At 48.3% G+C, this 16,353-nt stretch overlaps 1 protein-coding gene across 1 annotated transcript; it reads left to right on the forward strand.

The window, feature by feature from the left end:
• The first annotated feature begins 5,097 nt into the window (after nt 1-5,097).
• Npm2 (nucleophosmin/nucleoplasmin 2) lies at nt 5,098-15,557 on the forward strand. The gene is made up of 8 exons (XM_004669665.2): nt 5,098-5,152; nt 5,304-5,389; nt 5,524-5,649; nt 10,502-10,595; nt 12,694-12,863; nt 13,062-13,102; nt 15,294-15,327; nt 15,412-15,557. The coding sequence occupies exons 1-8, from the start codon at nt 5,098-5,100 to the stop codon at nt 15,454-15,456; spliced, it is 651 nt and encodes a 216-aa protein (XP_004669722.2). The 3' UTR covers nt 15,457-15,557.
• Nucleotides 15,558-16,353: the final 796 nt, after the last annotated feature.

A 16,353-nucleotide genomic window follows, 5' to 3' on the forward strand; every position in this document is an offset into this window, starting at 1 on the left:
AACAAAAAATAAATGTAATTTACTCTATAAATTAAGGAGAAATAACATCATCTCAGTAAAGAAAAATATGACTAAATACAGTACTCATGGTTTTAAAAAATCGGCAAACTAGGAGTAGGAATAAAGTTTTGTGTGGGTAGTGGTGGTATTAGAAATCAAATGCTGGTACGTGGCCATTGAGCTATACTCCTAGTTCATTAATAAAGAAAATTTACCAAATGCCTATCATAACAGCAAAATTAAAGGTGAAAAAAAGAATGTTCTCCTTCAAACTCAACGAAGGCAAAAAGCTGAGTGTGATGACACACCCCTGTTCTCCCAGCACTCAAAATCAATGAGGCATAGAAGAAAAGGTACACAGGTCAGAAAGGAGAAGTGAAACTCTATATCCCCAGATGTTGTGACTTAGGTACCAAAGATACTCAAGGGTTAGTGAGATGGCTCAGCAGTTAAAGGTGCTTCCTTGCAAAGCCTGCCAGCCCAGGTTCAATTCCCCAGGATCCATATAAAGCCAGTTGCATGGGTGAAGTTCATTTGCCATGGCAAGAAGCCCTGGCATGCCATTCTCTGTGTCTCTATCCCTCTCTCTGCTTGCTAATAAATAAAAATATGTTTTAAAGATACTCAAGGGGGCTGGAGAGATGGCTTAGCTGTTGAGGCACTTGCCTGCAAAGCCTAAGGACCCAGGTTCAATTCCTTTATGCTATTTTGAGAAAGGGTGGGTGTGATAAAGCCAATAGTTGAAGACTTAATTCCTCTTTGTATTGTGAGGTTTTGTTTGTTTTTGCCATTGCAGCAGAGTATGAAATAACGCCAAAAACCTCCAGCTATGAGCTGAGTAAAATCTATGTGATTTAACGGCAAGGCGACATTGGGAATTTAAGCTGTACTTTTGGTGTATTCTCATCAGTCAGGTGCTTTTTCAATTATTTATTTATTTGTTTGTTTGTTTGTGAAAGAGATAGAGAGCATATAAATATGTACACAAGGGCCTCTGCAAACCCCTGCGTGCCTGGCTTTGCATGCGTACTGAGGAATTGAACCTGAGGCAACAGGTTTTGCAAGCAAATGCCTTTAACCACTGAACCATCTCCCCAGTCCCCTTTTTATAAGTTTAACGTGTACATTTTGAATTTCACTTTTTATTAAGTTATATCCCTTCAGCCAGGTGAGGTGGCGCAGGCCTTTAGTCCCAGCACTTGGGAGGCAGAGGTAGGAAGATCACTGTAAGTTTGAGGCCACCCTGAGACTACAGACAGAGTGAATTCCGGGTCAGCCTGGGCTAGAGTGAGACCTTACCCCAAAAAAAAAAACAACAAAAAATTATAGCCCTTCAAATGTTATAGTTAGCATCACTTAAAATAAAACTGAGACATATTCATTCTCTCTGTCTAATCCCAGCACTTGGGAGGTAGAGGTAGGAGGATCACCATGAGTTTGAGGCCACCTTGAGACTACATAGTAAGTTCCAGGTCAGCCTGAGCTAGAGTAAGATCTTACCTCAAAAAGCCAAAATAAATAAATAAGGGCTGGAAAGGGCTTAGCAGTTAAAATGCTTGCCTGAGAAACCTAGGAACCCAGGTTTGATTCCCTGGTAGCTACATAAGCCAGATGCACAAGGTTGCACGTGCATCTGGAGTTCATTTGTAGTGGTTGAAGGACCTGGCTCACCCATTCTCTCCCCCCCCCCTTCCTGTCTCTCTCTCTATCTATCTATCTGCCCCTTTCTATATATACTTAGTAAATAAATAAAATTAAAAACTTGAACTGTAAACAAATAAATAAAACTTGGGGAGTTGGGGAGGTGGTTCAGCAGTTAAAGGGGCTTACTTGCAAAGCCTGCTAACCCAGGTTAAATATCCCAGCCACCCACATAAAGCCAAAGGGATGTTTGTTTGCAACAACAAGAGACCCTGGCAGATGTACAAGCACACAGACAAATAGACAGATATAGAAATAATTAAAAAAAATAATAAAGGGGCTGGAGAGATTGCTTAGTGGTTAAGGTGTGTGCCTGCGAAGCCTAAGGACACAGGTTTGATTCCCCAGTTACCACATAAAGTGGCGTATGTGTCTAGAGTTTGTTTGCAGTGGCTAGAGGCCTTGACACGCCCATTCTCTCTCTATATCTGCCGCTTTCTGTCTCAATAAATAAGTAAATAAAATATTACTTTTAAGAAAAAGTTCATGGCTGGAGAGATGACTTAGCAGTTAAGGAGCTTGCCTGCAAAGCCTAAGAATGCATGTTTGAATCTACAGGTCCCATATAAGCCAGATACACAGTGACACAGCACACATGTCACATGCACAAGGAGGCACAAGGAGGCACAGTGGCTGAAGGCCCTAGCATACCAATTCTCTCCTCTCCTCTCTCTCTCTCAAATAAATAAAAATAAAATAAAATAAATTTCTTAAAGTTCACCAGGAGCTGTGGCGCACGCCTTTAATCCCAGCACTTGAGAGGCATGAGTAGGAGAATCCTGTGAGTTCAAGGCCAGCCTGAGACTACATAGTGAATTCCAGGTCAGCCTGGGCTTGAGCAAGACCCTACCTTGGAAAAAAAAAAAAATTAATAAATAAGTAATAAAACCTGAGGCGGTTGGAAAGATGGCTTAGTGGTTAAGCGCTTCATGATGGCCTTGGGGGCCCAAGACCGCCAGAATTCAAATTTCCAGAACCCACATAAAATAGCCTGGGCATGGCCACACACTTGTAGCCTCAGTCCTGCAGCGGTGGAGAAACCCTCCCTGCAAGCTCTGGAGTCAGCAAAAAGGAGGCTCTGGCCAGGTGTGGAGATGCACGCCTTGAATCCCAGCACTCGGGAGGCAGAGGTAGGAGGATCATCGTGAGTTTGAGGCCACCCTGAGACTACAAAGTGAATTCCAGGTCAGCCCGGGCTAGAGTGAAACCCAACCTTGATTAAAAAAAAATAAAATTAAAATAAAAAAAATAAAAGACTCTGGCTCACACCAGGACCTGGTGGAAGAGCAATGGAGCATGACACTCAACATTCCGCGCTGGCCTCCTCAAGCAAGTATGGGTGAGTGTATGGGGTGCCACAAGGGAACATACACATACATACATCACATGCACACACCGCACACACACAAATTAAAACCTGAATGAAAGCCAGGTGTAACACATGACTTTATCTCCAACACTGTGGAGGCTGAGGCCAGGGGATTACCATGAGTTCAAGGCCAGTTTGGGCTACAGAGTGAGTTCCAGGTCAACCAGAGCTAGAGTGAGACTGTGCTTCAAAAAACCAATATAAGGGCTGGAGAGATGGCTTAGCAGTTAAGCGCTTGCCTGTGAAGCCTAAGGACCCCGGTTCGAGGCTCGGTTGCCCAGGTCCACGTTAGCCAGATGCACAAGGGGGCGCATGCGTCTGGAGTTCGTTTGCAGAGGCTGGAAGCCCTGGCGCGCCCATTCTCTCTCTCTCCCTCTATCTGTCTTTCTCTCTGTGTCTGTCACTCTCAAATAAATAAATAAATAATTAAAAAAAAAAAAAACAATATAAAAGGCCAGACATGGTGGCGCACGCCTTTAATCCCAGCACTTGGGAGGCAGAGGTAAGAGGATTGCCGTGAGTTCGAGGCCACCCTGAGACTACACAGTGAATTCCAGGTCAGCCTGGGCCAGAGTGAGACCCTACCTCGAAAAACCAAAAATAAATAAATAAATAAATAAAAATAAAAATAAATGAAGAGTCGAGTGTGGTAGTGCACACCTTTAATGCCAGCACTCAGGAGGCAGAGGCAGGAGGATCACTATGACTTCAAAGCCAGTGTGGGACTACAGAGTGAGTTCCTTGAGAAATCCAAAAAGTAAATGAATAAATAATAAATAGAGAAAATGAAATACGTGCACAGGGATGGCTAAAACTAAGACCAACAATGCCAAGTGTTGGCAAAGCCACATTGCAGCTGGAGTTTCACACATCCCAGGCAAACACGATCAACGGCCGTCAGTGCTGCTTCCTGATGGTTTGCAAAGCATCTCTGAGACAGGCCTTAAGATTCCCTCTCGTCATCCCACTGGCCGGTGCTTTTCACCTCATAGGTCCCGGGGCAGCAGTAGTAACCTCACCTGGGAGCTTGTTAAAAGGCAAATTCGCTCTAGACCTGCTCATTGGGAAACAGTGGAAGTGATGACCAACCACCTCCATTTAACAAGTCCTCCAGGTGATTCTGGGGCACTGAGAGGAGGAAAGGAAGGAAGAATGGAATGGGGAAAGAAGAGCTGCTGCTTTAAAGCTGATTAGCCACCCGCCCTCCCTTCCTGGGCTTCTTAACAGACTGCTGGGGGCGGCTGGCCCTTGGGTGAAGCCTTATGAGATGTTACAGTGAACAGCAAGAAACCTGGCCTGGCTGGCAGCGTGGTAAGGCCCTGCAAGCGGTGAGGGAGTGGAATTCTGACCCAAGCGGACACACATCCCTGGCTGTCTTCCTGAAGGTGCTGGCAGAGCTCCATGGACAGCCAGGTGGTGGCTAGCCAGAACCACCTTCCTGTCTATTCTCTTCTGTGTTTTTTTTAGGTAGGGTTTCACTCTAGCTCAGGCTGACCTGGAATTTACTATGTAATTTCAGGGTGGCCTCGAACTCAATGGCGATCCTCCTACCTCTGCCTCCCGTGTTGGGATTTTATTTTTATTCATTTATTTGACAGAGAAAGAGGGAGAGAGAATGGGCACGCCAGGGCCTCACAGCCAGTGCAAACGAACTCCAGATGCGTGCGCCCCCTTGTGCATCTGGCTTACAGGGGCCCTGGGGAATAGAAGCTGGGTCCTTTGGCTTTGCAGGCAAACTTCTTAGCAGCTAAGCCAACCCTCCAGGCCCTGTCCATTCTTAAGCACTGCTGTCGTCTGCATGTTGCCCGCTTGGATCTGGTATGCTCTGGTCAGTGGGGCACAGGAGCTTTTCAGTGAGCCCCTCCTGCCCTCTCGCCAGGCCCACCCAAGCCCTTCTCACCTAACCCACTAGCTGGCTGGCGTCTAGCGCCACTCAGCAGACTGCGAGAGTGATCGAGTTTCCCTCGGCAGGGACCCGGGACCGTGGCCGCGGAGACACCCGTGCCTCTGCCAAGCCAGCCGGCGACATGAGCCACCACAGCACCAGCAGCTCGGCTGAAAGGGCCAGGACCATGCTGTGGGGTGAGCAAGCGCCGAGAGCCCGCCCCGCTCCCGCTGCGCAGCTGCGGTCTGCAGCGGCAGCCGGGGGTTCGCGCCCAGCCAGCCCGAGACCCTGCAGACGTCTGGGTGGGGGGTCCCCCCCCATCTCTCACCGCAGCCCCTCTCCGTGCAGGCTGCGAGCTGAGTCACGAGAAGCGGACCTGCACCTTCAAACCGCAGGGGGAGAGGAAGGAGTGCTGCCGGCTGTCGCTCAGCGCGGTGGGTGTCCCTGCAACGGGGAGACGAGGATGGACCCGGAGCCATCCTTGGCTCGCGACAAGGTCACAGCGGCTCGCTCCCCCACTGTTCTCCCGGGTGTTGAGGAGCTGCTGGTGTCTTTTCGCACCTCTCAGATTTGCCTGGGGGAAAAAGCCAAAGAGGAAGTCAACCGGGTGGAGATCCTGCCAGGATCCAGCCAGGAAGACAGGAAGGCACACCCCGTCACCATCGCCTCGCTGAAGGCCTCGGTGCTGCCCATGGTGAGCCTCTCCCCGGGGCGCCCGGGAGGCTGCGTGCGGACGCGGGCGCTTTACCGCCCAGACCTGCATCGGGGGGTTGCAGGGACGCCGCCCCGGCCACGGCTGGCCATCCCCCACCCCAGCTGACCCCTCCTAGAGCCCGGTGAGGGTGGGCGACCGAATACCTTCAACGCTTCTGGGTTTCAACTGTTTGCTGGTGACTCACATATGGGTTGTGTGTCCAGAAATTCCTTTCCCCACCCCGCAGTAATTCACCGTAGGCAGTCTGTGCATTAATCCCTGTGAACAAATGGCAGGTTTGCGGGGGCTTGGGTTTTTTCTTTGAGGTTGTTTTTTTTTTTTTTTTAAATCAGTATGTAGCCCAGGCTGGCCTCAAACTTGCCTACCTACTGCTGGGATGTTTAGTGTGTGCCACCACACCGACCTTTTCCTTTTCCTGCAATTCTACTGCATTGCGACGTGGGCTAGGACTTTCCGTATAACAGGAATGCTCTTATGATGGGGTTGTGGTGTCATGATGGGAATATTCACGTAACTCCACTTAGCCTCCTAAGCAGCCCAGCTGAGCACATGGCGCACTGAGGCGCGGGCTGTGCGCTTTGAGATCGTGGCACTGACGGAGCTGGCGCTCACTGCCACGCCCCGCAGAGACATAGGGTTGTGCCACATCGTGCCAGTCTGAGGAAAGGTCCAAATTCAGAATTCAAGTATAGTTTCCAGTAAATATGTAGCACCGTCAATTTAGAAACTCCTGGGTTTGAACCACTGTTAAGTAATCAGGGACCAACTGTGTATTGGATGAGAATGGTTGATGTCCTTTCTTCCTTTAAAAAATATTTTTGCGGCACGCATTTAGTCCCAGCACCTGGGAGGCACACGTAGGAGGATCAGTGTGAGTTCGAGGCCATCCTGAGACTACACAGTGAGTTCCAGGTCAGCCCGGGCTAGAGTGAGACCCTATCTCAAAAAAATGACAATTTTTTTTTTTTTTAATTGGGACTGGAGAGAATGTTCAGTGGTTAAAGGAAATTGGAAATTGCTTGCAAAGCCTGACAACTTGGGTTCAACTTCCCAGTACCGATGTACAGCCAGATGCACAAAGTGGTGAATGCACCTGGAGTTTGTTTGCAGCCGCGGGAGGCCCTGGTGCACCATACTCACTCATTCACTCTGTCTTCCTTTCTATCTTTCTCAAATAAAAACATGTTGTTTTCTTTTTTTTGTTGTTTTTTGTTTTTTGTTTTTTCGAGGTAGGGTCTCACTCTGGTCCAGGCTGACCTGGAATTAACTATGTAGTCTCAGGGCGGCCTCGAACTCTCAGCAATCCTCCTACCTCTGCCTCCCGAGTGCTGGGATTAAAGGCGTGCACCACCACACCCAGCGCTCCTTTCTTTAAATACTTGGAAGAGTTGTAAATTTTATTTATTGATATGTATATGGGCATGCAAGGGCCTCTTGTTACTGTGAGCAGACACCAGAAACTTGTACACCTTTTTGCTTATGTGGCTTATGTGGGTGGCTTGGGAATTGAACCTGGGCTGGCGGGCTTTGCAAGCAAACTTTTGGCTGAGGGGTAAATCGTATCAAGTGTAACTCATCCAACCCTGAGCTCCTTGTTTACTCCATTAATGTGATATATACTAATAGAAGAAGATTTGAACTTCTTCATATTACTGGGAGAGCAGTACTTGGTCATATGAATTCTAAATTTGATATGCTGATTATGTCGTTTATTTTGATGTTGAATTTAACAAAATATTGGCCAGCCTAAGATTACCAAGATTTATTCCTGTTTTCCTTTTTAAATATTTTTTATTTAAAAAATATTTTAAGACTGGAGGGATGGCTTAGCGGTTAAAGTATTTGCCTACAAAACCAAAGGACCCAGATTCTATTCCCCAGGACCCATATTAGCCAGATGCACAAGGGACACACTCATTTGGCGTTCATTAGCAGTGGCTGGAGGCCCTGGTATGCCCATTCTCTCTCTTTCTCCCTCTTTCTCTGTCAAATAAATAAATAAAATATTTTAAAAATATATTTATTTATTCACTTGAGGAAAGAGAATGAGGCAGATAGAGGGAGAGAGAATGGGCATGCCAAGACCTCCAGCTACTGCAGACGAACTCCAGATGCATGTGTCACCTTGTGCATATGGCTCATGTGGGTCCTGTTGAATAAAGCCTGGGTCCTTAGGCTTCACAGGTAAGCACCTTAACCACTAAACCATCTCTCCAGCCCTCCTTTAAGTTGTAACAGCCTTGCCAATCCTGTTAAAAAATTCACAGTTTTGATAGTACTGTTTTCATTTTCATTCAGTTCAATTTATTTTTCAATTTCCTTAATCAGCACCTGGACCATTTAGAATAATAAATATTTTTGTGTCTCATACCTATAATCCCAGCACTCTAAAGTAGGAAGTTAGCCAGAAATTTGACATGAGCCTAGGCTACAGAGTAAGTTCCAGTTCACCCTGGGCTAGAGTGAGAGCTTGCCTCAAAAAATATATATATTTTAAATTTCCAAATAATTAGGAATTTTCTAAGATATTTTAATGTCTAGTTTAATTCCACTATGGTATGAGAATGTAACCAAAATTATTTCAGTCTAATATGTGTTGTGATCCAAGGATGGTGGCATATGCAGATTAAAACCAGCACTTGGAAAAATAAGACAGAAAGATTGTATATGTTTGAGGCCAGTCCAGGCTATACAAATGAGACTGTCTCAAAAAAAAAAAAACCTTTTCGTTTGTTTGTTTGTTGTTTTTTTGAGGTAGGGTCTGGATCTAGCCCAGGCTGACTTGGAACTCACTCTGTAGTCCCAGGCTGGCCTCAAATTCACAGCAATCCTATATGCTGGAATTAAGGTAAGGTCTTGCTCTAGCCCAGGCTGACCTGGAATTCATTACGTAGTCTCAGAGTGGCCTCGAACTCATGGTGATCCTCCTACCTCTACTTTCCAAGTGCTGGGATTAAAGGCGTGTGTCAACACACCTGGCTTTAAACATTTTCACTTATGAGGAGAGAGGGAAAGAGGAGAGAGGGAGGGAGGGAGGGAGGGATGGAGGGAGATTCTTGCTGATGCAAACGAACTCCAGATGCATGCACCACTTGGTGCACCTGGCTAAACATAGATACTGGGAAATTGAACCTTGGGCCCCCAAGGTTTGCAAACAAGACAGCTACCAGTCCCCCCCCCCCAAAAGTGTGTTCTTGTGTTGCTTGCCCTGTATATGGAAGTTACGTCAAGTTGGTCTGGCTGGTGGTTTGGCTCGTCTTCTATAACCCTAATTAGTTACCAAGAGCTGAAACATCCAGTTGTTGTGGCTATGTCTCTGCCTACATTGGTTCATGTAGTTCCCATTTTGTGTGTGTGTGTGTGTGTGTGTGTGTGTGTGTGTGTGTGTGCGCGCGCGCGCGCGCGCACATGCACGCCCCTGACTTTAGGTGTCATTCCTCACCTTCCACCTTGTGTGAGGCAAGGTCTCATCCCCACGGCTAGCTTCCAGGTGACCTCTCCCATCTCCACCTCCCTACCTGCCCTCGCTGTGCTGGGGCTGCAGAAGCTAGTGTGGCAGTATCAGGCTGCGTGCGGGTTCTGGGGATCCCAGCTCCTGCGCTCACACAGCTGCTTCATCTGCTGGGTGACCTCCTCAGCCCTTGAAATTCTTCTGTTAGTTTCTTAAGCCTCTAGGATTGTTTCACTCTCTTTAAGTGATCTCTTTGTCATTTTGATATGCCCCTCCTTTTTGTTGTTGCTTTTTGAACCAGGGTTTGGCTATGTTGGTCTTGAGCTTATATATTTTTCCTCATTTTATTTTTATTTTGTTGGTTGGTTGCCATATATATATTTGGAGACAGGGTCTTATGTATCTCAGGCTCTCCTTGAATCCACTATGTAGCTGAAGTTGACTTTGACCTTTCACTCCTCATGCCTCTACCTTCAAATTGCTTGGGTCTATAGGCTTGTACCACATATGGCTTATGCAGTATCTGGAATTAAACGCATGGGGTTTGTTCATATTAAGCAAGCATTTTTTTTTTTTTTTTGAGTTAGGGTCTCACTCTAGCTCAGGTTGACCTGGAATTCACTATGTAGTCTCAGGGTTGTCTCAAACTCACAGCAATCCCACCTCCCAAGTGCTCGGAGTAAAGGCGTGCACCTCCACACCCGGCTAGGCAAGTACTCTTTTTTTTTCTCTCAATTTTTATTAACATTTTCCATAATTATAAAAAAGTATCCCATGGTAATACCCTCCCTCCCCGCCTCACACTTTCCTCTTAGAAATTCCATTCTCTATCATATCCCCTCCCCATCTCAGTCTTTTTTTTTTTTTTTAACTAGAGTCTTATTATATGGTCCTGACTGGCCAGGAGCTCACTTTGTAGACTATACAGACTACTAATTTATTTGATAGTGACAGAGAGAGAGGCAGATAGTGAGAGAGAGAGAATGGGTGCGCCAGGGCCTCCAGCCACTGCAAACGAACTCAAGACATGTGCGCCCCTTGTGCATCTGGCTAACATGGGTCCCGGGGAAATCAAGCCTCGAACTGTGGTCTTTGGGCCTCACAGGCAAGCGCGTAATGGCTAAGCCACCTCTCCAGCCCTAGGCAAGTACTCTTAACAGGCCTGTTAAGTTAACTCACTATAAGTTCAGGTTGACTTCAAACTTATCACAATCCTCCTGCCTTCACCTCCCAGTGCTAGGTTACTTGTGTAAACCACCAAGCTCCTTTGTTCAGTTTACTTCAAGGTTTAGTTTGTCTGAGATCCTCACAAGCCATGAGCGTGTGTGGATGGAGTCCCCCATCGCCTCGGTTCTGCCATGACACCCCTTCCCGCCGCAGGTCACCATGACGGGAGTGGAGCTTTCTCCCCCAGTCACGTTTCAGCTCCGGGCTGGCTCGGGACCTGTGTTCCTCAGTGGCCAGGAATGCTATGGTAAGTCTCAGTCCAAGGGTGGCCATGGGAAGGGCGTGAGGGCGCAGGGCCAAGCCCTGGACTCGGGGTGTCCTAGGCACCTGAACACTTGAGGGATTCTTAGGGGTTTTTGCTCATTCATTCTCTCTCTCCCTCTCTCCCTTCCTCTCTCTCTCTTTCTCGTTCTTTCATTTTTTTTTTTTTTACAAACTCCCCAAAGGTGGATGATTGCCAGTGGCCTGCAGCAGAAGGCTGTAGCAAGGGCCCGTGCCACACTTCTCTACCTCTCTGCTATGTCTTCTGTGGGTCCCTGGCCTCAGCTGTGACATGGGAAAGGGGCTTCATCTCCAGGAAATAACTGCACAAGTGAACAGGGTCTTCAAAGGATGCCTTGACCCTGGACATGGTGGCACATGCCTTGAATCCCAGCACCTGGGAGGCAGAGGTAGGAGGATTGCTGTGAGTTCACGGCCACCCTGAGACTACATAGTGTTTCAGGTCAGCCTGGGCTACAGTGAGACCCTACTTCGGGGAAAAAAAAAAGTTAAAAGAAAAAACTCGGGGCTGGAAGATGGCTCAGTGGGTAAGGTACTTGCGTACAAAGCCTAATGACTCTGGTTTGATTCCCCAGTACCCATATAAAGCCAGAAACACAAAGTGGTGCATGCATCTGGAGTTCCTTTGCAGTGACAGGTGGCCCTGCTGCACCCATTCTCTCTCTCTCCCTCTCTCTCTATTTTAATTTTATTTTTACTTATTTGAGAATGACAGACAGAAAAAGAGGCAGAGAGGGAGAGAATGGACATGCCAGGGCCTCCAGCCACTGCAAACAAACTCCAGACGTATGCACCCCCTTGTGCATCTGGCTTACGTGGGTTCTGGGGAATTGAGCCTCGAACCAGGGTCCTTAGGCTTCACAGACAAGCGCTTAACCTCTAATCCACCTCTCCAGCCCCCTCTGTCTCTTTCAAATGAACAAGTAAAAATATTTTTTAAAAAACTGGGCTGGAGAGATGGCTTAGTAGTGAAGACACTTGCCTGGAAAGCCTAACAACCTGGGTTTGATTCCCCAGTGCCCATGTACAGCCAGATACACAAAGTGATGCATGCATCTGGAGTTCATTTGCAGCAGCTGGAGGGCCTGGTGTGCCTATTCCACCCTCTGGCTCTCTTTTCTCTTTCTCTCTCTGTCTGCTTGCAAACCAACCAACCAACAAACCAGGCCTGGTGTTATATGCCTGTAACCCTAATACTCAAAAGGTGTAGTCAGGAGGATCAGAAGTTCAAGGTCATCCTTGGCTACATAGTTCTGAAGCTGCATACTTTATAAAGAAAAGATGGTGTTGCATGTTTATATTCTCAGTACTCAGGAAGCCAAGGCCGAATTGGGAAGTCAAGCCCATCTGGGGAACATAGCAAAACCCTTGTAGTCTGACCTCAGACAATCAAACAAGAGAGGTTTATTTGAGTCATAATTCTGGGAGCTGAGAAGTCCAAACAGCATAGCTGTGACATCTACCAAGGGTCCCCAGCGGGAGCGCAGCATGACAGATAAGGGGCTCCTGCGCAAGGAGCGCATGCTAAAGAGGAGGCCGAGAAAGAACTGCATACGAGCACATTTTGCGCAACAATCCACCCCAGGCCCCCGTCAGGGCAGGACTAATTCTCTTGTGCGGTGGAGCTGCCATGATCGAACCACCTTCCACTGGGCCCCACTTCATGTGTGTTCCGCCACCTCAGCACGCCACCCTGGAGACCAAGCTTCTAGCGCATGAGCCTTCCATAGACGAGACGTCGTGTCCCCCGCCTTCCCCACCCCGTGCCCCGCAAGTCCACCTTCGGCCTTGTCCCAGTTCCCCGTGCGCACCCTCTTTCTATTCTCCAGTCTCCGCAGGGCTTTCCTACTCCTTATGTCACTCTGGCCCCTGTTTTAGCAGAAGGAACAGAAGGGATAGATCCCTTTACAGGCGAAAGGAACAGGAAGTCTTTCCAGCCACACCTAGAGCGCCAGGGGTCCTGGCGTGGGAGGGAGGCATCGAGCCTGTGTCTGGGAAGCTCTGGTTGCCCTCTACCCCAGTTTGCCCCTGATGCCTTCACCCACCGTCCCACACCATCACAGAGATTTCAGACCTGCCCTGGGAAGAAGAGGAGGAGGAGGAGGAAGAGGAGGAGGAGGAGGAGGAAGAGGAGGATGACGACGATGAGGACGATGTAGAAGTGTCTCTAGAAGACACCCCTGTCAAACAAGCCAAAAGACAGGCGACCCAGAAGAAGATGAGTGTGGCTAAGGTGGGGGAAAGAATGAGGTGGGACCCTGCTCAGGCAGATCAGAGGGACTGGGCACTAGGAACTTGGGCCAACCCTTTTAGGTTGGGTTATGTGGGAACAGGATAAGGCTACTGCAGATCTCAAATGGTATGTCTTCTTAAGACCATGGGAGTCTGCTGTGGCCTCACTCTTCAAATAATGCTTGATTTTGGTCCTCAGAAAAAAAGGCTAGAAAAAGAAGAGGAGGAAGAGGCAATGAGGTAACACGACTCTCCCTGTTTATTAAATTAGACACTTTAAGTTTATTTTATTTTATTTACTTGCAAGGAGAGAAAGAGTGGGTGCACTAGCTCCTCCAGCCACTGCAAATGAACTCTAGATGCAAGTGCCACTTTGTGCATCTGGCTAATGTGGGAACTGGGGATTAAACCCTAATCCTTAGACATTGCGGACAAGTGCCTTAAGTGCTGAACCATCTCTCCAGCCCCAAATTAGACACGTTTTGTGGGCAGTACTGGGAATTGAGCCCGGGGCCTCTGGCACGCGAGGCACGCCCTCTGGCACCGAGTTCATGCGTGTTCATGAGCACATTTGTGGCTTTGGATACTTTGGGACAGGGCTCCACTGAGTTGCAGGGTGACCTTGAATTCACTCGATAGCCCTGGCAGACCCTGAACTTGTAATCCTCCTGCCTCAGCCTCTCCAGTAACTGGGATTACAGGACCGTGCTACCAAGCCTAGCTCAATTAGCAGAAATGCCTTACCTGAGACGGGCAGTGCTGGAAAGAGCAGAACAGCCAGTATGTTTTACACATGTACACGTGGTGGCACTGGAGGTGGGCAGAGCCCTCTTGAAAAGCTTGACAATGTTTTTATCTTCTGATTCGACGCCTCTTAAAGTGATTCCATGCAAAGAATCAACTTCAACATAGGTATTCAAACTTATCGGAGCATTATCAAAGCACCAGTGAAAAATGAAAACATTCTAAATATCTACCAACATAATAGTTGATTAAGCAATGCCAAATAATTATTTTCCTTATCTGTGGCACAGGATAAAGAGAACATCCATGAGCCTTCAAAGCACATAGCAACCTGAGAAGCACTAGGTTCAGGAAACAAACATCAACCATGTTCATGTCCCTAATTTTAGAAGTAGCTTGATTAAACATTATGTAAAAACTTTGAGTGGGAAATAAAAGCATAGGTAATTTATTCTCATCTATTTACTGTATCATGTGCAGTTAACATAATGTATAGTTAACATTACTTTTAGAATGAAAAGGTATTTTTGACTATTGAGAGAAAGCAAATGAAAGCCTAGAGCAGGGATAAAGTTTAAAGAGAAAGGGCTGGGCGTGGTGGCGCACGCCTTTAATCCCAGCACTCGGGAGGCAGAGGTAGGAGGATCACCATGAGTTCAAAGCCAGCCTGAGACTACAGAGTGAATTCTAGGTCAGCCTGGGCTAGAGTGTGACCCCACCTCAAAAAACCAAAAAAGAGAGAGAGAGCAAGCTGGGGCTGTGTCTCAGTGGCAGAGTGCTGCCCGGCAGACCAGGGACCCTGGATTTGCTCCCCAGCACCACAAAAAGTTGTTTTGTTTTTTTTAAAGTAAAAAAGTAGGGATTATGAAGATGGCTTAGCAATTAAAGGAATTTGTTTGCAAAGCCTGCTGCCCTGGGTTCAATACCCTAGCCACCCATGTAAGCCAGGTACAAAAAGCAGCGCTTGTGTCTGGAGTTGGTTTGCAGCAGGCCAACGACCCCGGTCACCCAAACCCACTCACTCTTAAACAAATGTGAATATTTAAAAAAAAAAAAAAAAAAAAAAACAACCTGGGCCAGAGAGATAGCTTAGCAGAAGGCACTTACCTGCGAAGCCTAAGGACCCATGTTCAACTCTTCAGATCCCATTTGAGCCAGACGCACAAGGTGGCACACGCATCGAGAGTTTGATTACAGTGTTTGGAGGCCCTGACATGCCAATTCTCTCTCTCCTCTCTTTGTCTCTGTCTCACACACACATTAAAAGGGCAGTCTGTTGGGTTTGCCTCAAAAACAACAAAACAAAACAAAACAAAAAACCCTAAAAGCTGAGTGTAGTAGTGCATGCCTTTAATCCTAGCACTCAGGAGGCAGAGGTAGGAGGATTGCTGTGAGTTCGAGGCCAGCTTGAGACTACATAGTGCATTCCAGGTCAGCCTGGGCTAGAGTGAGACTCTACCTCGAGGGGACAAAAATAAAAACCTAAAAAAGTATGTAAAAGAGGCAAGGTGGGCGAGAGGCGTGCAGGCGGAGTGAGCCTGGGTTGGGCTCCCTGTCTGGGTAAATTGCCAACTGCTGGGGCTGACCACACTCCTATAGGTGGGTACTGGAAGGACCCAGCTATGGCATCAAACTGAGTTCTTTTGCCCGCTTGTCCTTATTCTCTGCCAACCCCACTCCATTCCAGGTTCAGCCCTCAAGATAGAAGCCTGGGCAAAAAGGTGAGCAGCAGGCGGGCTGGGCTGGCCGTGGGGAGGTGGCCACCAGGGGGCGCTGGAGATGGGAGCCCGCCCTTCTCTCCGCAGGCCAAATCCACGCCCAAACCTAAGAAGGCGGTGTGCAAGAAATGAGGAGCCATGGGGTGTCTTCCGGTGTCCCAGGGAGGGTGTCGCCCAGCTCTTCTGTGTCGCCCACCTGGGCCCTTCACCTGTTTCTAAATGTGACAGGGTGTTGTAGGGGTCACAGAAGTACCCCATCCCCAGTCCTGCAGTTTCAGGAGGCTCTGGGGAGCAGAACCCAGCGAGCCCGCGCAGCGCCGCAATAAAGTTTGCTTGGTCAGAGCCGTCCCCGCTTCTCTTTCCTGGGTTCTGCTCCTCCCTGCTGTACCAGCTCCTGTGCCCAGCAGAGGGCGGCGGCGAGCCAGCATCCCACCCCAAGAGTCCCCCCAAGGTGCCCTGCACCCCCAGCTCTTACACAGACCCACTTCATTCCTCTCCTCCTGGGTCCCTACCCCAGTACTGAGGGAAGTGAGTCCCACGTGTCACTTGATCAGGGCCCAGACAGCAAAAAACAGTGTGGGTGATCACTACGGGGCTCTGGCCTCCTGCCCCCTCCTCATGCCACCAAGGTTGCTTGGGAGCTGATTCACTGAGGTGGCTCTGGCCTCCTTAATGCAGACTGACACGCAGATCGCCCCCCCACTTGGTGGGGGAAGGGGAGCTGAGCTTTCAGGGCCAGCTCCTACCCCTCCCCAGTGTCTCCATGGCCAGGCCCAAACTGAGCCAACAAGGAGCTGCTCGGACCCCACAAATGAATGCCAGGATGCCAGATGGTTTCCAGCACCTGCGTAAGGTCAAAACAAGGCTTTAAACTGTTCGGCTCCTTGGCCCTGTAGGGCAGACGGCACTCGCTGAGCCGAGCTCACTAGTTGCATCTATAGCCACACCGCTAGGCAAAGCCAGACCTCCACATTCCAGTCCCTTACAGTTTAGTGAAAACACAAAAGCCGACACCAGATTTCAGTTCCT

This window comes from Jaculus jaculus, chromosome 12 (assembly GCF_020740685.1).
Source record: "Jaculus jaculus isolate mJacJac1 chromosome 12, mJacJac1.mat.Y.cur, whole genome shotgun sequence".
In the NCBI taxonomy this organism is placed as follows: Eukaryota; Metazoa; Chordata; class Mammalia; order Rodentia; family Dipodidae; genus Jaculus; species Jaculus jaculus.

Coding starts and splice junctions, on each gene's coding strand:
- Npm2 (XM_004669665.2), top strand. CDS start 5,098: ATGAGCCACCACAGCACCAGCAGCTCGGCTGAAAGGGCCAGGACCATG. Junction 5,153..5,303: donor GGCCAGGACCATGCTGTGGG/GTGAGCAAGCGC, acceptor CTCTCCGTGCAG/GCTGCGAGCTGAGTCACGAG. Junction 5,390..5,523: donor GCCGGCTGTCGCTCAGCGCG/GTGGGTGTCCCT, acceptor CGCACCTCTCAG/ATTTGCCTGGGGGAAAAAGC.